Raw genomic sequence first — 21571 nt, 5'->3', positions numbered from 1 at the left:
ACAGAGAAAACCAACACGTGCAAAATCTGAGGTAAAATGAAATTATTTTGTTTTCATAAGCAGATATAGCTTACATTTTTCTAAATAATATTAACTTCAAGATGTAACATGACAGCAATTTAAACATAGCCTTTGTAAAAAAAATATATAACAAAAATTTGTAAATAGTATTTCCAAGTCAACTAGCAGAGGTAGTGATATTTAATCAACTAGTCGACTAGTCTCATACATCCCTAGCAGGATATGCAAATTAATCAAAACTGACCATGTCTGCTTAATAAATCGTGAGCCTAACGAGTGTCGCAGCACAGATCAGCAGCAGTAGTCAGACTTCATTTATCAAGAGAGTGAGGTGCTGACTGACAAGATGATGTCTGAAGATTTGGTGTCAAAGCGAAATGTAAAAGCGCCTATTTAAGCAAATTTGTTGTACTGTTTTGTTGTTGTGTTTTTCATTAAGAATAGTTGGCTAATGAACTCACCATTCAAGCAATCCACCCCCGAATTGGCTTTAATTTGAAAACTAAAAAAGTAAAATGTGCACGTCTGCACGACCACACGGGCATTCATAGCGGTGCGTGTCCACTGGCGCGGAGCGAGCAGAGCAGAGCAGGGCGAGCGTTTTCAGTTCATTCCTATGGATGGAAGCTCAACTTCCATAGGAATCAATTGAAAATGCTCGCTCTGCTCTGCACCATTATGAAAGCCAGTGCGGATGTGCGCATTCTACTTTCGCTTTGAAATTAGCGATTTAAAAGCCCCCGCCGGTGATACTGGTATTACCGGTGTTAGTGTTTGGGTGCACCCGCATCCTTCCAGTTGAGTGAGCTTTCAATGTTGTTACGGAAAGGGGCGAAGCTGATTGGTTGGTTCTTGTCACATGACCTGCGGTGCGTTTGCGGCATTCTGATTCTGAAGAGTTGAGATTTTTTTTATCTCGCTGCGCCTGGAAAAAAACGAGTGCGTCGCTTCAATTATGAGCGCGCGCGCCTACATTTGAACGAACTTGAGCGTGCAAAAGATGCGATATGTGAACGGCCTGTTGGCGAGACCTTTTTTAGACCTGACTAAATGAAATTTAAGACCACGGATGAAAATCTGGCCGTTTTTAAGACATTTTAAGGCCTTAAATTTAAAGTTCAGAATTTTAGACTTTTTAAGACCCCGCGGGAACCCTGTATCACACGTCCAATAACCAAATAACCGATTATTTGTGTATCCGATTGGAATCTGATCTAAAATTATTGATGTCCACTCTGTGTATCGCAACTGTTCAGATCTGATTTGTGTGTCCATGCTGCTCTTTCGTTTGAGTTTTTTATACAAAAAAAAAAAAAGTTTACATCCAATTCTCAAATTGCACCCAATTCATCCATAATAGATATCTGTAGGAGATAAAAAATGAGCTCATAACTGACAACAGTCATTTTCTTTCATACAGCACCTTGAACGACAATGCAAATGAGCTCCAGAGAACATAAAACACTAAACTCATTCTTCCCGTAAAAGCTGATAAGAAACCTTTATAGACCAACGTTCAGACACACATATGCAAACAAAATGCCATGTTGCTAAGGCCAAGCTGGTTGAAGAAAATAAACCGGCCAACTAGGTCATCGCTCTTACCTTCGACCCTGAAACAAGATTAAACTTTTAGTTTCTCTCAGTTAGACTATGGCCATGGCTTTGCTTTTATCCAGAGAGTTGTGCAAGTGCTTTTATGATTAACAAAACAAAAACAAAAATCATAGACAGACAATAGGTTGGCAGCAGCTGCTGACTGCATTAGGGAGAGAAACAGTTCAGTTTGCTTTTATCTGTCCTCTGTAAATCTCCCTCTCTCTCATATGCTGATATTAGTAAGAGTAATCCCCTGTCCTTGTCTTAACTATGAAGAAAGAACCAGACGGCAGAGATCATGCAAGCATGTATGAGATCAGAACATGAGCCACAGGGATAAATTATTGGGCAGAGAAGAAAATAACTGGTCAGGGTCGGACAGAACCGGCAGCCTGGACATTAATAATGCACTCTGTTCCCTGTGCATGCTGATAGAGTTTCCCCTACTGCAGTACTTCAATCCAGCACCCAATGCAAACTTTAGCATACACAGCAGGGCTCAACAATAAGGTGGACCGATGTTCCAGGCCAGGTGATAAATCAGATCAAACTTTGACCAATTTATGAAGTTTTTTTTTTGTTCAACTGAAGTTATGAACATGCATGCAGATAATCACATAGTAAAGTGCATGTGCAGAACCCAGCTGTCAGTTTGCCAGCTTATCCATCTATGAATTCCTAGGATTCGTCCCTAACAGATTACATTTTTATGAATATAACCCTCACGTCATTTGTCTATAATATAACAGAGTCTTTTATCTAGAAGAATGCTGTGTTAATTTTCTTTCCAATCTCAGCGAGACAGCTGACAGCAGATCTGCGGTGTCACAACAGCAAGCTCCAAGCACAGTAGGCGTTTGGAAAATATGGTCATGACAGTCATCCCCAGCGTTCGCCGGTCTGCCGAATACAAGACTCTGTGTCAGTTCACTTAGCAAATGCAATTACGTAACACTCCTGAAGGGCACAAGTGGCCAGGGGCAAAACGATGTCTGATTATTTAATTTCTGTTGGGAAAAAAGATGGGCCATTAAAATGCCCCTTTCATTTGTGGTCAAATCCAGCTCTGTAAGGCCCGAGTTCCAAAATGCCCACGTGCATTAATTTGCCACCTACACTAGACTGTCCGGCCCCACTCCTACAAGACCCTTTATACTGCACCACACAACAGAAGATTCAAAATGAAAAGCCCTCACTGTTTTGGCTTCTTGTTTCATTCTTTCATGGCAAAAGTAAAGCACAAAAAATAAGTGAAGAATATGTTTCAAATACCATGCAAACATACAAAACTCATCTGTATGTATGTAAGCTGGCCTATATTATGTTTCCTAATTGCCGCTGTTGTGATTATGCTCTTAATAATGCATTAAATAAGAAGAGGGTGTTCATGAGGGCGTAAAAACACTGCCACCTCAGGCACGTTTAAATTTAAATTAGGATGGAGGAGTCGTAAGCCAATTCATCCCTTTCCCCTCCCTCCTAAGTGACAAAATGATCCCATGGGATTACAACTATATTGCACTGTATAGGCTATCTCTTTCATTTATGTGGAACTAATTAGCAAGGGGCATTAGTTCCAGTGAATAGGCAATTACTGAGAACACCTCTTAAAAAAGGTAATTTAGGTTATCAATGTAAATAGCACAGTAAAGTCACTAGGATTCTTGAGAAAAATTGTATAGGAAAGAGTTCCTGAAATATTCAAACAGCTCACTGTGTAAATTGTCATATGGGGATGATCCTCAATGCATTGTTCATTAGATATATCAGATCTGTAGCACAATAAGCGGCGGAAAACAACTCATTGCGGTGCTCGCACTGTCTGACACCCCGAAGTGCCAGCACAGAAAGATGTCTCACTGACCGTGTGCGATCCCCGATTCAGTTCTCTTTTGTGGCTTATTGCACTTGAACAGTCAAATACACACGCAGTATAGTCAAAATGCATGTCTTGACGAGTATTCATGTAAACACAGACTGTTACGTCTTAAGTGAACGTGGACAATTGGGAAAGGAATCAGATTCGGAGCAAAAGGATCCGTGCGTTAGGTCTTAAAGTAACAGCAGCCTAATACAGTAAACCTGCTGCTGTCTGTCAAACAACAAAAGAAAAAGAGAAAAATCACTCACTGCTCTTGACTGAATAACTTTTGTTGCTTTATTATGAATCAATGTAAATTTAATTAATGTAAAAGACAATGCAGTGTTACTAGTTATTAGTTTTACATTTGATTATTCAGTTTCTGTATTGTTTCTTACTTGAGTGCTACTGTTAAATACATCTTATGTAGGCCAACCTGAAAAACTTAAAGCACTGTTTATTTCATTTGTATCTTTGTTTTATTGTGTTTGTTCTATTGTTGGTTATTTGCCACTTTGTTCCTATTTTCATTTTCAATAACAAAGATCATTTAAAATAAAATAAAAAACCTAATCATCCATCCCTAGTTTCAAGTGTTTTGTTTGTTTACTTGGATGTTCTTGAGGTCTTAAATATATTACCATGTTATCCAAAGAGTTGTTGGTATTTAAAAAGTTTTTTTATAGGCTATATATTGATGTTAAAATGACATTATCAGATATTTGACATTACTTTGTATGTAATACTAAAACACTGCTTTTCAGAAGTTGTAGTGATGCTTTATTTTCCTAGAAAGAATGTGAAACACATATATTGGTTATATAATTTTCAGTTTTCAATAAAATGTACATTTATTTTACACACTTAAAGCAATATCGCATTTCGAATATTGCATTATTTAACAAGTTATCTTGTTATCTCAAGCAATGGAATATAGCATTTTTCTTCAATATTATGCAGAAAATATTGTGCCATATATATATACACACACACACACATATACACATATATATACGCTACTGTTCAGATGTTTAGGGTCAGTAAGATTTGTTACCTTTTGTTTTGTTTGCCTCCTATGCTTACCTAGGCTGCATTTATTTTATAAAAAAAATACAGGAAATACAGGAAAAACAACTAGGCTATTGTAAAATATTATTGGGCCTTTTATGTCAAATCAACCAAATTTCAGAAACTTCACCAGCTCAATTTTTTTATTTTGTTATATTGTTTCTGAAGAAAGACAAACATAAGTAGTGATGAAACCCAAATACAGGAGGGTAAAAATGCCTTTATAAAGATGACAGCATTTTATTTGTACACAGAGATTGGTAGGTCTATTAGTAAAATCTGTTGACTTTAGTAATCTTTGTTGCATTATATGACAATTGTTGTTTGGCAATGGCAGTTCAAAACTGGGCAAAGGCACCTCTTGTGTTTTTTGCCCTAAATTTCTAAGTTTGCATGCCCAAGAAAGTAGTATTAAAGATCTATTATCCTTTTAGATTTTGGTTTTCAGCAAACTTTTCTTTTGGTATCCATGTATTTTAAGGCCCTTCAATTGCAGAGATATTGGGATCTCAATATCGCTCAATAACAAAATGCTGAATAGTACACATTTTCAGTGGTCAAAAAACAAATGTGGGTCACTTTTCATAGAGGTAGCTAAAGAACAAATAATGTTGAAACTTGAAATGTTTCATCGTTGCTTTCAATCCAAACATTTGCATAGAACATACCTGTCTGACTGAGTGCCAAAAATACTGTTTTTTCAAAGTGTATGTGCCTGTTTTCTATTTTATTCTATTTTAAAATTCAATTAATTCTTGTAACAGCAAAGCTGAATTTCCGTAACAATGTAAATGTTTTAAATGTTTTAAAACTGCCACTTTTAATCAATTTAATGCATCTTTGCTTAATAAAAGTATAATTTTCTTCTTTTTTTAATTCTTACTGACCCTCAAACTTTTTAATTGTAGTGTTTTATTATATTAATTATTATTACTTAATTTGAAATTTAAACAAGCATTGTTTACATTTAATATATTCATATTTATACTAATACTAAGCTTTTTCAATTCTATAGCAGTTTTTGGCATAAAGAATAATGAAATTTCACTGCTACTGGTCTCCATGATACAATTTTTGTTATGGCGATAACTCCATTTAAAAGGATTTTTGGTTCTGATGCCGGAGTTCATTGAAGCATGCAGAGATTTCAGATTAAAATATATTTCTACATCTATACATCAAGATTTAGGACCATTAACTGAAAGAAGGACGTCCAAGTGTTTAACACCAATGCAAAATCCCCACTACTGTTTACAAGAGACACACTACTGTCATGACACTTAGAACATGTCATGTTCAGCAGTAAGCAGGAAGAGTTCACACTCCTCTCAAAGCTGTGTTCAGGAGTGTGAACTCTTCTCTGCTCACTGCTGAACATGCTGCTCTCACACCAAATGCTGAGAGGCTGGCTGGGACACTAGAGTTGTTAACATCATTTATGACTCATGTACATGTTTACATAAGGCACGCAATAATCATCACTGAGCCTTTCAAGTGACAGATTTTATTAGATGGACGAGATAAAGGGAAAAGAGGTAGTCTGTATTGAACAAAGCCATGTCTGCAGATTAATAACTCCATCACTAACAGCTTTGGGGTTTTTACTACAATTTCGTACTTTTTTCAAATGAAAGGAAATGAAAGAGAAAGCAAATTAAAAGATCGTTCAATGTCAATCTGGTGGTTTCAAACCAGTTGAGAGTTGTCAATGAACTTGGTGGGTTTTAAAAGTAACATCCTGTAACTAATACCGCAGATCTTTATATGAGGACTGATGTTTCCACCAAACTACAGCTTTGTAACCGTCTCCCTTCAGTCAACCTTTCATACATGTTTCCCAAAATACACATTTCTCACGTTTTTCTGATTGGTTAAACGTAGTGTTGTCTCACAAAACTCTATAAAAAGTCACAGAGTGGACTGTGTATTAAAACTTATGCTTCATATGGTCTGGTTAACTCATGTACGTCACCAATGATGACCAAAAACGCTGTCTAGGTAGACAGCTCACTGGGTTTTGTGACACAACCACTGACTCCACTCATCTCTTCGCTTCAAATGCAGGTCAACATAACATAACTTGACTACCAACTGCAACTGATAATATCCCACCAGGGAAAGTGCATCTGATAAGACAACCGATAAGCGTTAAAAGTGAGAGCTGGCCCTCTCGGTCTTAAATTAGACGTCGGTTATTTGAGGTTAGTCAAAAAGAATTCGGCCCTTCTTACCTTTTTAGAGCAGCTGCGCTTTTTCCTCGTCAGTTAGCCTGCTCGCGCTAGCTCTGAAACCCGATGACTCTTTCCAAAAGATGACGAGACCAACTCGAGCTTTACAATAACAACATTTTACATCCGTTGAACTCTAACGTTCAATCCTATAGCTAATCTTCTCGGTCTTTTTTTAGCAAAACACCTAAAAACTCGACGAATGACAACGTGCCCACCTCCCTGTCTAACAGATTGGAGCAGCGCTGGCTAACGGCTTTGACAATCCGCTCTTCTGATAGGGGAGCTGCGGTGTCAAGATTGCGGAGCTAAGCCCCGCCCCGTGCTCGAAGCGATGAATGCACTGTATTCACACGCTTAACAAACGGACCATTCTATTTGCTGATTCAGCCATCAATCAACTCGTACTGCTACTGGATTGGCTGTAGCACATGATTCTGTGATAATTCCCTCGGTTTGTCAAAATACACGTTCGTACACTGCGTATAAGTACATAGACTAGAAAAAATCAATAGTTTTAGATCAGACCCCTCTGCTGTTCGTTGTTTATGAGGTTTACTTTTTCGTTGTGAGGTCAGTCGATAGATGATGCAATTAAATTGCCATTGACATAACCCTAAAAGCTATTAATACTCATATTGACAGAAAGTTATTTCTCCGAAGATGTCTAAATCATTTCGCAAACATCTGTATCTGTTAAATTAATCTAATCTCGTTTCCTTCTATTTTCAGACTACAGTATCAGTAGTTATTCAGGGCATAAGATAAGAAATATTAGTAAGTGCTCGAGTTTATGGAATAATCAATACTTTTACATATGTTTACATGTACATACATGTCTGAACGCTTTATATTTTAGGCTTTCTTTTTCTGTATCTTTTATTCATAAGAATAATAAACATATAAACTGACGTTCATATCACATGTACATGTATTACAAATTAAACGTCGACAAAATCTTAGTTAAATCTTATGAGAACAGTTCACATATACAGTCAAATTCACTCGCACAGGCGAAGAAACAGAAACAAATATTTAGATTATGATAGTTATATAATGTTTTGTTTCTTTCATATTCGTAAATTACAATTGGTATTTGCATTTGTCGACGTAGAATTTACAATAAAGTATTCTTCATCAACTGAACATTTATACAGAAAACAAAGAATAAAATAAACAACCGTTATAAATAATATCTTTCCATATATTTTGAGGCGGTGTGAGATTTTGGTTTGGTGCTTCCGGCTTAACTCCTGCACTTCCGGGTTAGAGTTGTTGCTGATAAGAGTCGACTGGAGGTCATGTAATAAAGTGTGTCGTTGGTCTCGTTGACTAGTTATCCGCGTAATCATATGGATACTGCAAAAACAATATTGTTTTAGTAATCGCACTGTGTCTCTTGAATCAGTCATGTCGCAAGCATCGTCTGGATTTACTCCGGCTGCTCAAGTCCCACATGCGTCCAGTAAGGTAGGCAGTAAATTCACCTGACAGTGTTTATAAACCAAATATTCTCTCTCTACTGCTGTATCTCATGCAGAAGTACTTCAAAAGCAAAGTGTGTGCTCGGTTTTCTGTTTACAGGATCAATGAGATCGTTGGTAGGGAACTTTCATAGAGTTTCCTCACGCATAGTTTTGTCTTCTTAGGGTCCTTTTGGGGCTGCTTACATTCCCAATGAAGAAGAGAGGCGTGTCTTCAAAGAGTGCAATTCAGAAAGCTTCCGGTACAGATGTGAGTAGTGTACTGGACCTAGACTGTTATTCAGCAAAACATTTTTAGCGTTCCTTTATTTTGTTTACTTGGCAAGGTATTGTCTCAAGAGGCTTTGTCCTTGCCTCTGATGAGAAAATACTTAAGAAAGAGACTTGTGAACATGTCTGCTCTCTTATTATTTGCAGCCTTGCCATTTTCCGCCATTGCAATAGGAGTCACTCAGGTAATGGTATCAAGAGGTAAGTTCAAATCCAATATTTCAGTTTCTTTTTACTCATGGTTTCCATTGTCATGGAACACCTAGAATTATCTGGGAATTGTAGGAACTGGAAAAGTCATGGAATTAATGAAATCTTAAAAAGTAATGGGAAGTTCTAGAGGGAATATAATTTATTTTCTAGATATGATATAGCTAGAAATTGCTCTTGAAAGTGTGTTAAATCTCAATTATAATGATTTTAGTTATTACAAATAACTATAAAAGTTATGGGGAAGTCATGGAAATTTTAAGGATATTTCAACCAAAAATGGAAATTCTCATTCTCTTTTTTGTTGTTCCAAACCCATAAGACTTTCATTTATCTTTGAAACACAAATTAAGATATTTTTTATGTAACCTGATGGACTTCTGTCCCTACATTGAAAGTCCATTCCATCCAAACTTTGAGGCTTCAAAATGTTCATAAAGATATCCATATAAATAAAGAAAATTCCATAAAGAAATCCAAATGAATCGAGTGGTTTAATCCAAGTCTTCTAAAGCCACATGATCGCTTATATGATGAACAGATTTAATTAAGGTTTTTATTCACATATGAACATTGCTCAACATACATACATACATAGAGCACATCAAAAATGGTAAATGGAAGCAAACATTTTAAGGGTTAGGAATGACATGAGATAGAATAAAGTGAAGGTTTATAAAAATCTTGTATTGTTATTGTTTATCTCCAGGAATACTTGCTCCATCACCCCGGTTTGGCTCTCTTCCAAAAGTTGCCAGTGAGTATCAAGAACAACAGCCGATACAAATTTTATAGAAAGACACTTAAAACCAAGGTTATATGAAGATGGAGGACTATTAAAAGGCAACCTTTTTCTCAAGTTCCACTGAATGTATGTGATTTTTATGCAGTTGCTGGCATATTTGGATACATTGGTGGGAAAATGTCTTACATGAGGGTCTGTCAAGAAAAGTTTAGGAAACTGGAGAACTCCCCACTGGGAGAGGCACTACGACAGGGACGTCTGCATAACATGCCTTCTGCGTAAGAACATGTTACATGCACAGCATTGCACACTTTTTCTTACATATATACATTTTTATTTATTTCTATATATATATAAAAAATGTTTGTATGTATATATATATATATATATATAATTTTTTACTTTTATTTATTTAATTACTTGTTTGTTTGTTATTTTATTTATTTTTAGTTGTTTCTGAAAATAGATATTTTATCGAACATATCCTTTCAAACAAATATACATTATTATTTAAGTAATTCACTTTAAGACAAGTCATTTTTACACACAATAATAATAAAATAAAAAATCTCATTTTTTTTTAAAGGACAAACCAGTCAGAATTTTCAGATCTAAACACATCAGAATCTCAACAGTCTGGTTCTGAGTCTGTTTCTCAACCTGCAACAGAAGTCAGTCCTATGCCTGAGAGTTACAGCAGTTACACAAGTGACTATACCTACAGCAGCCCCTCCCAATCATACGACCCCACTCCTTTCAGTTCTGGATTCAGTGATTCTGGTCCTGTTAACATCAGGGATGATAATTCTTCTCAAGGTACTGCCACCCTTGCACATGATGACCAGAACAACATGTATAATCATACAAACTTCTATAAACAAATATAAATATGTGTACACTTGGCAAAGAGGAAGGACATCCGTCATTGAATAAGAATTTGTCATCTGATTGGTAGATGTTTAACAAGTAGTTTGCATTTATCCCAAAGCGCCGTTCTATCCAGATGAGGATGTGCCTAAGAAGAAGCCAGTGTTGTATGAGGAACTGCGTAGCAAGAACAGAGAGAACTATGAGGTCACTCTCACACAAAAAGCTGAAACACTGATGAAACCACAAAGAGAGGTGGCCGCACCTAAGGAAGGTGAGCTTCAGTATCTGATTTCCCTAAAATTTTAATAAGTCTATAGCAACAATGATTTGTGAGACCTATAAGGATTCTAAAAGCCAGTAAAGTTATGAGTTGGCCTTATCATGTTGAATATTTAACATATAAATGTCGAAGCATCCATGAAATAATTCAGAAACAGTTTTGTGTTGGATTGCCAATTGGTGGTGAATACACTAGTTAAAGGGATAGTTCACCCAAAAATAAAAATACTGTCATCATTTACTCGCACATATGTAGTTCCAAACCTGTATGAATTTCTAAGAAGCACAAAAGAAGATATTTTGAAGAATGTCAGTAATCAAAACAGTTGATGGTAGCCATTGACTTCCATTGACTTGAACATGAAATAACAATGATGTTTTATTTTTATTAACTAAATTTAATGAATATTAATAAATACTGTAACAAATGTATTGCTAATTATTAGTTAATGCATTAACCACTGTTAACTAATGGAACTTTTTTGTAAAATGTTAGCAATTATTTAATAATCTCAATGTCCTTGTATCTTTTAATCCATAAACCGGTTTCTTTCTTACCTCTCCAGTTAAAAAGAACCAGTATGGAGATGCTTGGGAAGAGTAAGAGTGACCTGGAGAATCAACTGTCTGAAGAGCTCAAGATCCAAACGCAATGACTTCTGTGGAGTTGTCACGCCTCGTTCTGCCAGATCAGACCAAAAGCTGCAATCAAACGATGATTTGAAGATGATTGTATTTTAAGGAGCAAAACTTAGTTTGGGAAATGAATGCAAACTTGTTAGAATAAAAATGCTTTTGATGGCATATGTGCTTTGAAAACAAATGTTTATCTTCTTGGCTTCTAGCTTTAAGTGGATTTAAGCTAAATCATTTTAACAAAGTATCAGTGTTTTATTGATTAGGACGTTGTCCAAATATGCTTGAGATTTGTTAATAAATAAATAAATACAAGTACTTTAGATACAATTTTCTTCAATATAAACCCAGGAAAATGGGGATGGAAGAAAAGCATCAAAGTTGATTTATCCACTGAAATTATAGTCCAGCCAACATTAAAGCTGTGCACAAAGTGACGATTATGACAGTGTTGTAGGTTATAACAGTAGAGATGATTAGACTTGGACTCATTATAATAATGACATCATTCACTGATGTTGCAGTTATTACAGTCATGTCCTCTGAGCTAGAGATAAGAGATAAGGATATGCGTGTTCTGAGGTTTAAAGTCTTTTTGTTTTTATTCTTTTGATTAAGAGTCACAATTAAATGTTAAATTCAATTAAAGCCTTTGACATCTGTAATTCATTCACTGTACTTTGAAATCTTGTTTGTGAAGGTAATTATATATATATTTTTTTTTTTAATTTTTTTTTTTTTTAAAGGAGTCAGATCTGGATGACTTCTTTCTGTAGTACAATATTATGATCCAACTCAAAAGGCATCTCTTTACTGTCATAAAATTGATCTGAAACCTCCACTCCCTCTCTACTTAAGTAAACAAAGAATCAGAAAAGTTGAGCAAATATTGGTTTATAACAATCTCTTTCCTGGAGGAAGACTTGAGCTACTCCCGGACTAAATTAAGGCTTAAATCAAACCTGCCATGAGGCAGGTTTAACTTATGATTAACGTTGTTTCTCAGAGAAGACATGTTTTACTTGGATACATAAAGTCATGGCCAGAATTATTGGCACCCTTTGCAAATGAACAAAAAATTCACAAAAACCTGACCTTTCATTGAAGTAAAAAAAAAAAAAAAAACTTATTAAAGTAAAACAACTGAAAATTTGTGAAGCTCAACAATTTTTTGCTGCACATCAGAACTATATTTGGTTTTACTCATTGTGGTGGATGATTGAGGGAATTTGACCTTATATTGTTCCCTCATATTTAATAGTCCTGTAAAACAGGAAGCCATGGCTGGATAATTGTACCCTGGTGTGCTAACAATTGTAAATATGAATGGGAATATACTTCAGAGATTTTACTCATAATAATTAGGGGTAGCCTACCAATTATTGTAGATCAATCCAGATCAGCCTATAGATCAAAAGGATAAACAATACAGATTTATTGCAGTCCTTTTCTGCTGCCATTGTTCTCCATGGATTTGCTTCTCAGTTCCATGCAATTTTATGATTTTCTAGGTTAATTTCCTGTTTTATTGGCAAACTCTGTCTTGCTAATTCAGATTAGAACAATTGGTTTTAAATTAATCTTGTTTATTTTAATTCAGGACTCCATAGTTTAGGTGTTAGTTAATCTGTACTTAATCTGTATTTCAGAAAGCCATTTTTAATACACAATTAACTATTCTAGATTAAAGCCTACTTAGTCTTGGCTTCATTTAAACCCTGTCCGGGAAATCGCTCCTATAAGAATTTACAAAGAACATTATGCTTTTTCTTATGAGGTGGATTCATTAGTACCAGATTTAACACTGCTTGAGAAGTGTCAGGATTTAACAGTATAGCTGCAGTGTCTTGGCGCCCCCTGCTGTTTAGTTAGTTTTAAAGGGATAGTTCACTTTGAAATAAAATTTTGGTATGTTTTAGCTTACCTCAAGGGCATCCAAGATGTAGGTGTCTTTTTTTCCGCAGTAGTTTCAATTTTTATATTTTTAGGTCAAACCGTTCTTGTCTGTCAGTCATATAATGCAGGTCTATGGTCACTGTCTCAAAGAGCATGCACAGAGTCCAAATTAAAACAATTCCCCATCGTCCAAATTAAACAATTCCCCATCGTAAGTACACATTGATGGCCCAAGACACGAAACGAGCGGTTTGTGTGAGAAAACGAACAGTATTTATATCGTTTTTACCTCTTGTACACAGCCACGTCCAAGTGATCTGAGAGCGCGGGCGGGTATTAGAATATACACTAGATGTCGCATTGGCTACGGTTTCGTTCCAATGAACTGCAGTAGCCAAGGTGACTTCTATTGTATATTTCTATACCCGCCCAATTGTTTAATTTGGATATTAAATACCATTGTTTAATATCAAAATTGAAACTACTGCGGAAAAAAAGACACCTACATCTTGGATGCCCTTGAGGTAAGCTAAAACATACCAAAATTTAATTTCAAAGTGAACTATCCCTTTAAGATCCATTCAAGATGATTTCAGCTGCTTTCTGTTGCGTCATTTTCAAAGAAGAAAACATTTTATTTATTTATTTTATTAGAAAGAAAAAAAAAACACATAGAGTGATGAGGAGTGTCCTGTTGATCCTGCAACAGAAAAACGAATATATTTACCTATAGCCTTGATTACACATATTGTTATGAACAACGCCAGAGTGGTAGGTGTGGTTTAGCGTGCAGGTGTTGACTTATGTGGATCTTTTGTGTTTAGATATAGGGGTGTGTTTGGACGTGTGTGTGTGTGTGTGTGTGTGTGTGTGTGTGTGTGTGTGTGTGTGTGTGTGTGTTTAATAAAAAATTACCTCAACTCTGAGTGGGTGCAGTAGGCGCTGTTGAAGATTGTGCTTCTTGTTCCTTGCACTTTTCACACACATGGATGCAGTGTCTGTATAAAGGACACCATGAACAGACATTAACCTATTAAAATTGATTTCAGTTCCCAGCATGCAACACGTTAATGACATGTATAATACACACATTTTGATACTTACTTATGTCTAAATCCAGAAGGACCAAAGCCTTTTGTGAACTCTGGTCCTAGTTTATCTTTGAACTTCTCTTTGCAGGTCCCAGCATAGGACGCTTTGCCTACTGCAAAACCCACAATACCCGCCACTGCAGAGGAAAGTAGATTGATAAGTTTGTATTCCAGCTGTATATTGCCACTGTATTGATGATACAAAGCATGCATAATAATATGAGGTGGGAAATTACATTATTATTCAAAAGGGACTTACAAAGCAGTTTAGGGAAATACCCAAATCGCTTGGACTGTTTCCAGACACCTATAAAAGAGGTAAATTACAAACTGGATTATCTGTTTTTAATTAATCAAAATTGAAAATTAAAAAAATCAGTGATTTAAAGACTTTATAGGGGCTGTTCATTCAGAATGCATTTTTCAATTCCACTGCGTTGCTTTTCCATTCTTGTTCTGTGTAAACATGAGCTAGATGGAAATATTGCGGTAATCTCTGCACACAAGTTATAAGTTGTTCCACAACCCTGCATCTGTCATTTTAAACACAAAAATGTGTTCTGTGTGAACCCAATAGGCTATTTAAAGAATAAGTGTTTCATTCATAAATGCATGACTGACAGACTATTGTAACCAGAGTTTTATTAATACCGTTGCCCCTTAACTCTATGTCTAAAACCCAACAGCTTTGTGTAACGAATGCTTTTTCACATTATGTAGACTGAATCTTACCACTGTATATAAGGCCACCAGTCACAGCCACGCTCCCGGTAGAGAGCGGAAGAGCTGTGGAGACATTAACAGGTCAGAGGTTAAAAAGCTACACATTATGATTCCAAATTCAACATCTAAATACCAAATGGTTCCAACACCCATTTTTGGAAATGATTCCCGCTCTCCAAAGGGGTTGGTTGGATAAAAAGGGTGCTTATAGAAGTGCACTGACGATGGAAAAGGAAACTACAGTATACCGATCAATATCTCATATCTTACATTTTTACCTTCTAATGAATATTTGGTTACAGTGGAGAACTGGGTCACAGACCACTGTCAGCGGCAAACAACAGGTAGACTAAACTTGAGGCTTATGTTTCCCCCAACACAAACAGTGCTAGGGTTCAACCAAATTCAAAACATAAGCACTGGATAATAAATGCACCACTGTTTTACTCCATTGGCTAACATTCTTGAAAATACATGTACACACCTGTCAAATCCCTTTTTACCAAAGCAAACAACCTGTGAAGATGTTTTGTTTCCCATACAGTGGTATCCAAAACTGTTAGGCTACCAGATTTATTCAAAATATCTTCTTATGTGTTTCAAAGAAAAAATAAAGTAATACAAGTTTGAAGCAACATGAATGTTAATGATGATGGCATTTTCATTTTAAGGGATAGTATGAGTACATATTTCTTTACCTCGATACCAGAAGCTCTCGTACTGACATTCCTTCCATATCTGCTTCATATCTTCCCTGGGAAAGCGTCGATCTGTTATGGGGCATTGGAATTGCTGTAACAGCAAAAAGGTCAGAATATTCCTGAATATTCCTCTCCTTTCAATGAACTTTAGCATATACTAACATGCATTACTGCTGGTTAGATGACACGGGAACTCAAATGTATAAAGTTGGCTCAACAAAACATTCTTATTGTACATACCTAAACTAATTCTATGTAAATGTTAATTTAATTAAGACAATTAAAATAAACTTTAACGCAGTTTTATTAATTATTATATGTAATGTATAGAATAAACAAACAAGATGCTTTAGTAAAATTGTTACTCACTCACTGAATCAAATAAACTCACTCCATATCAGCCCATAGCCTAAGTACAAGCACCATTCTTCAACACAGTAACCACAAAATAATAATTAAAAAAACCATTACAGAAACTCTTAAAAATAAAATAAAAACTCACATTTTAAATGTATTGGGTCATTATTTCTTAACATTGTAACATTGATCTGAACTAACACTCAGTTGCTGTACATGCATTTAACAAGCTATTAAACACTGATACAACAAGACCCACATTAATGCTAAAGATCTTAATTTTTATTCAATGTTAAAAGACACTACATGAATATTTAGCTGCAGTCTTTTTAAAAGATAAACAAACCTCTCAACACTCTCCTACCTTCCACCCAGACTGGCCGGGTTTTGTGTCCACCGGTCCTTCTGCTTCTGTACTCTGATGTCCTTCTGTGGTCATGTCTTTTTCAGCCATGTCTTCCTCTCTTTTCTCTTTGTCTGTTCTGCTTCTTCTGTTTCTACTACGTCTTTCTGCTGTTTTTCTTTCGACCTGCTCATTGAGCTCCACCTCTCCATTCCTTAACTTTGTACATGCACCTCCCTTTGGGGGCAGTGCTGTGATGTCCTGCTTTCTGTGAACATTGTGGTTTCAACCCAAATGCAACGTCATGGTTGCCCTGCAAATTACATGCACACTGCAACTGTGTATTTGAAATATGAACAAAAATATATGAACCTAATTATCTGATACCCAATTCTGCATGGTTTTTTTTTGTAGCAGTCACATTACATCATGCTTAAAATACCTTAAGAGTGCTGGTGTTTTACCAATGTCAAATGTCCCCTTTCAATGTCATTTGAGTTTTTTGAAGTGTGCCGATTTCCTGTTTTGACACATACTCGTGTCAGCAACCTCACCTCTGTCCAACATTCACTGCCTACTCTGATAAATCTTTATCGCACAATTTCGCCCTAGATAGACGCACCCAGATACATTCACACCACTACAATTCACTCTGTATCTGTCATTTTCATAAACTTGGAAGAGTAAGGGTTATACATACTTGCACTGCTCAAAAATAATCTTTTAAACTTTAGCATTCGAAGACCTGACCAATACAAGAAAGACATTTTGAAGACACTTGTTATTTTCAGCAGAAAGAAAAGGTCATAAATCAGTAGGAAGAAGAAGAGAAGATAGAGGCAACATAAATAGACTGCCAGAGAAATAAGGGTGCATCAACTCATATTTTTAATAGCTTTCATGCATTGGCAAGGAATTGTGTATATGGCTATTTTATACCTAGACACTGTACTCAGAGGTGGACAAAGTACACAACTTCCTTACTTGAGTGAAAGTACAAATACTATACTGGTCAAATATGACTCCGTTACAAGTAAAAGTTGTAAAGACCGATTTTTACTTAAGTAAAAGTACAGAAGTACCCGTTTTTAAAAGTCCTTAAGTATCAGAAGTAAAAAGTAAATGTCAATGCATTGTTTTATTATTGTTGCATTGTTGTATGTAATACTTACAGTACCTTATGCCTCTGAATCTGTGCCTGCCTACCCTCATATCAATATCCAATTTGTTTCTAGAACACAGTTCCAGTAGTGGGATTGAATGTGAGATTGACTAAGTGCACTCAATAACGTCCACAATGGTTTCGGACACCCAAGTGGCTGTTCCCTTAAATAGTGCCCTATTAAAAGTTTTTTGGCTTTTAGTATGAATATGTTAGCCTTACTGTTATCTATAAGCTAGTGTGCTCCAAAACAATGACAACATTCGCATTTAGAAGACCAAACCCGACGTTGAAAATGAAAATCAGGTTGATGTCAGAAATCTAACGTCAGATTGACGTTATCTCCAACGTTGGACAAACGTTGTATTGTGGTTGAAAATGAAAATCGGGTTGACGTCAGAGACCAACATTAGTCGGGTTCTGACGTCAATCTGACATCGGGTTCTGACGTCAACCTGACTTTCATTTCCAACCAAAATCCAACGTCTGCAACCAAAATCATCCCCTGACTGACGTTACAACTTTCTACTCAAGGACCTTGACAGAAATGTAGTGGAGTAAAAAGTACGATATTTGTCTTTCTTTGTCTTTGTACAGATACAAAGTAAAGTCCATTATAACTCGACTGTTGGGCAAAACTTTTTATTGGAGGTATTAATATTTTGGATAAGAAATGTAACAAATTTCCCACTAGAAAGCGTCTCAATCAAGATTCTTGTCTATTGCCTCTTTTGATAAAATATGGTCAGAGAGTAATACGTTTTTATTGCCCAACAAGATAAAAAGAAGTTCATTTAAAAATATTGCAGAGAGAGATATTATCCTTGCAATTCTTTTCTTAATAAATTCAAAGATTTCTCAATAGACTGTAAAAGGTCTCAACGCTGTGCTCTTTTTGCAACCTTGAACCCGAAACTAATTCTACATCTATTCTAAAGACTTTTGGAAGCATATATTTAGCAAATTAGTTGGAATAGGCTCTTCTTGGACTGTTATACTGGTTCTCCTATAACTGACAACACATTAAATGTTAATTCTCAGAAGTTTCACTTAGCCTAAGCTATAGGCCTAGGTAGCCTAATGTCTATTAAGCCATCTTTTGGGGTATTTTGGTAAAGATTTTAAAATACTCTATGACTCATTGAATGCAATTTCAAGAAATAAGAAATGTATAAAAACCATCTCTTATTCTGAAAAACGTTATTTTCAGAATGCAATAGGCCTACTTTACCTTGTGTGGAACAGGACAAATATATAGCTAGCCTAAATGGATCAAGAAAGACCAAAAGATCTTTTAAAAAAAGGAGTGTGATCCCCCATATCTGTTTCTTGAAATGTAGGCTAATTTTTCCCCCCATTTTTTTTATGCATAGACGTCACTTTGCCGCCGGAACACGGAACCTCAGCCGAACTCAGTGGCAAAATCCTACAACATTATAGGGGAAACTGCGAAAGACCGGTGGACTCGACAGTCATCCTCACAGCTCACCAAAGAACCAGTGGTCCATGGACACTGACATGTGGCCAGGAATGGGGTTTACACGAATTTGACGCCGGGTAAACATAAAACATCAATCTCACTTCGCACAGTTCTTTCCCAGTTTAGAAAAATATGTTGATGACACGGAATAAACACACCAGACTAGCTTATATATAGGCTAGGCCTACATTTTATTAGGCCAAAGATGCATCTGTGGAGGTTTATTTCAAGCATTGTTGTCAACACTCTGCAGTACTGTCACTCAATGACAACTAGACAGATTACAAATCGAGCTATTCTAATAAAATGTTTTTTTTATTTGTTACTATCATGGACTAGCATAGGTTATTATCTTGTACTCTGCTGTATCGTTATGTTACCATTTATCTGAATGCCTGTATAGGCCTAAAGGTAAACTGTGGAACAAAAAATTTAAGGAACTGAATATTGTAACACCGGACACACGAATCTCAGAGACGGGTACTCGTCCTTGTGTGACAACTAGCAGCGTAATGAAGTCGTCAAACACAGCAACTGATCTGTAGACCATCACATCACAGTGGGAAAAGTAAACTATTTGGTGTACAGCAACACAACTACCCTCACAAACCTGACTCACCTCACCTGAGTTCAGTCTATCAAAATTGGATTGAAGCATATAGGCCTACTAAGAATATTTGGTTATATTTAACTAATACAATATTTGAATTCAATTTAAACTATTACATGTAGAATCAGCATTATCATTCATCCTGATCAGATTTCATATTAGGTTCAAGTATATTATTTCTTTCTTTCTTTGCCCATAAGCAGGGCATAAAACATTTTGTTATACTCATTGTGTTCCGCCCCATGGAAATCTTTAGTAAAAGGCAAAAGATTTATGAGATATTATACACATGAGTGTTTTTAAAATGTAAAATTAGGGTCCAGTAGGCCTAAGAGAGGAACATTAGTGACGACAAGTAGGCTACACTGTGACTATTACAAAGTAACACCAACCAAATCAGTACATTACAATAAACAATTAAATCTACTAGAATTTGTATTTAAGATGTATAGATGTAAATAAAGCACTAAATATGATACTAATATGTTAAAAGTTGAGCGTGCAATGCATCATGGGAGCTCCTGAGTCAGTCACGTGAAAGTGTCTTTACATATTTTTTTATTTTTCAGCTGTCTTCCCGTTTTGTCTGATGTTCGCAAGATCGGGACTAAAAAGACAAAACACATGATCCTTGACATTCTATACGACTGAATAATAAACTGTAGCCTACTACACAACGATAAATTATCCCACTCAGCTTTTGCAAATAAACAAAATAAACTGTGCTTAAACATTGTCCTTTTCATAGAGCTGTAATGACGACAAACTGATAAAATGAATAACTTGCGCTCCCTGCTTGTTTATCCACGTGATGTTTCACAAATCATGTGTTCCTACCAGTGTTTGGCTCCTGCCAGTGATATCCTATCCTAGCCTAGCCTATCTGGCGACACCTAATGGTCATTTGATGTCTTACTAAACTGCATTGAATAACAAATAACACAACGGAACAAAAATGGACAACTAGCTAAATATAATCAAAATGCAAGATACAGTCGTCTTTTGCACAACAGCAGTAGAATAACAGGTAAAATATGATTGCCATGATACATTCACTTTCAAAAAGGCCTATCATGAAGACAGTCAACACCAGCCGACTAATTCAGTGCTTTCTGAATGACAATGAAGACAATGAAAAATACAAGCAATTAACAATGTGTTGTTAGAAATCTTCTATTCACACCACATTATAAATATTCAATAAAACTATCACCTGCCTGCACCATACATCCTCACAGTGTTCTGGTTCTCACTGTGATGACTTCCATCAACATGAACGGTCCTATGTGAGGTAAAGTTCATTAGTTTAATCAGGGTTTGTTTAGAGGTCAATTCACACCACACAGACAAACACCAACAAACAAGTCTGCCATTGGATTTAGAATTTTATGAAAAATAACTGTCATGTTCACACTGCCCCAACAGACACCAACAAATTGAATGTGTTCAGTCAGGTGAAAACAAACCCTGACCAACGCTAACAGATGACGACAGGGGTAACACTGATCCAATGCGGTGTGAATGGGCCTTAAAGGAATAGTTCACTTAAATTCTGTCATCATCTACTCATCTTCAAGTTGTTTCAGACCTCTATGAAATGCTTTCTTCTGCTGAACACAAAAGAAGATATTTTGAAGAATGTTGGTAACCACTAACCAGAAGGCTGATGGACCCCATTGACTTCCATAGTAGGGAAACATATACTGGAAGTCAATGGGGTCCATCAACTGTTGGTTACCAACATTCTTCAAAATATCTTCTTTTGTATTCAGCAGAAGAAAGAAACTCATACAGGTTTGAAACTTGAGGGTGAGTAAATGATGACAGAATTTTCATTTTTAAGTGAACTATTCCTTTAAGAATTGAGTGGTCAAAGTACTCAATTCCCCCCAAAGTAGTCAAAACATAAAATTGAGAAACTTAAAAGTTTTTTTCTT

At 36.0% G+C, this 21571-nt stretch overlaps 3 protein-coding genes across 3 annotated transcripts in view; 1 reads left to right on the top strand and 2 right to left on the bottom strand.

Moving 5' to 3' along the window:
* The window catches only part of fryl (furry homolog, like), a 101259-nt gene extending 94203 nt beyond the window's left edge, over positions 1–7056 (bottom strand). Inside the window, exon 1 of the mRNA XM_082147532.1 lies at positions 6781–7056. The gene's annotated coding sequence lies outside the window, so the exon portion shown is untranslated. The remainder of the gene's footprint in view (positions 1–6780) is intronic.
* Positions 7057–8003: 947 nt separating this feature from the next.
* Positions 8004–11940, top strand: ociad1 (OCIA domain containing 1). Its single transcript, XM_082147595.1, has 8 exons — positions 8004–8247; positions 8427–8511; positions 8679–8732; positions 9451–9498; positions 9632–9764; positions 10073–10302; positions 10475–10627; positions 11202–11940. The coding sequence occupies exons 1-8, from the start codon at positions 8188–8190 to the stop codon at positions 11237–11239; spliced, it is 801 nt and encodes a 266-aa protein (XP_082003721.1). The 5' UTR covers positions 8004–8187; the 3' UTR covers positions 11240–11940.
* Positions 11941–13812: 1872 nt separating this feature from the next.
* ociad2 (OCIA domain containing 2) lies at positions 13813–16596 on the bottom strand. The gene is made up of 7 exons (XM_082146512.1): positions 16404–16596; positions 15680–15773; positions 14991–15044; positions 14518–14565; positions 14272–14395; positions 14083–14165; positions 13813–13867 (listed from the first exon to the last, which is right to left on the bottom strand). Exons 1-6 carry the CDS (start codon positions 16491–16493, stop codon positions 14084–14086), a joined length of 492 nt encoding a protein of 163 aa, XP_082002638.1. The 5' UTR covers positions 16494–16596; the 3' UTR covers positions 13813–13867; position 14083.
* Between the last annotated feature and the right edge of the window lie 4975 nt (positions 16597–21571).

This window comes from Leuciscus leuciscus, assembly GCF_965113295.1.
Source record: "Leuciscus leuciscus genome assembly, chromosome: 19".
Lineage (NCBI taxonomy): Eukaryota > Metazoa > Chordata > Actinopteri > Cypriniformes > Leuciscidae > Leuciscus > Leuciscus leuciscus.
Note: the sequence above shows the minus strand (reverse complement) of the source record. Positions and strands in the feature narration are given on the sequence as shown.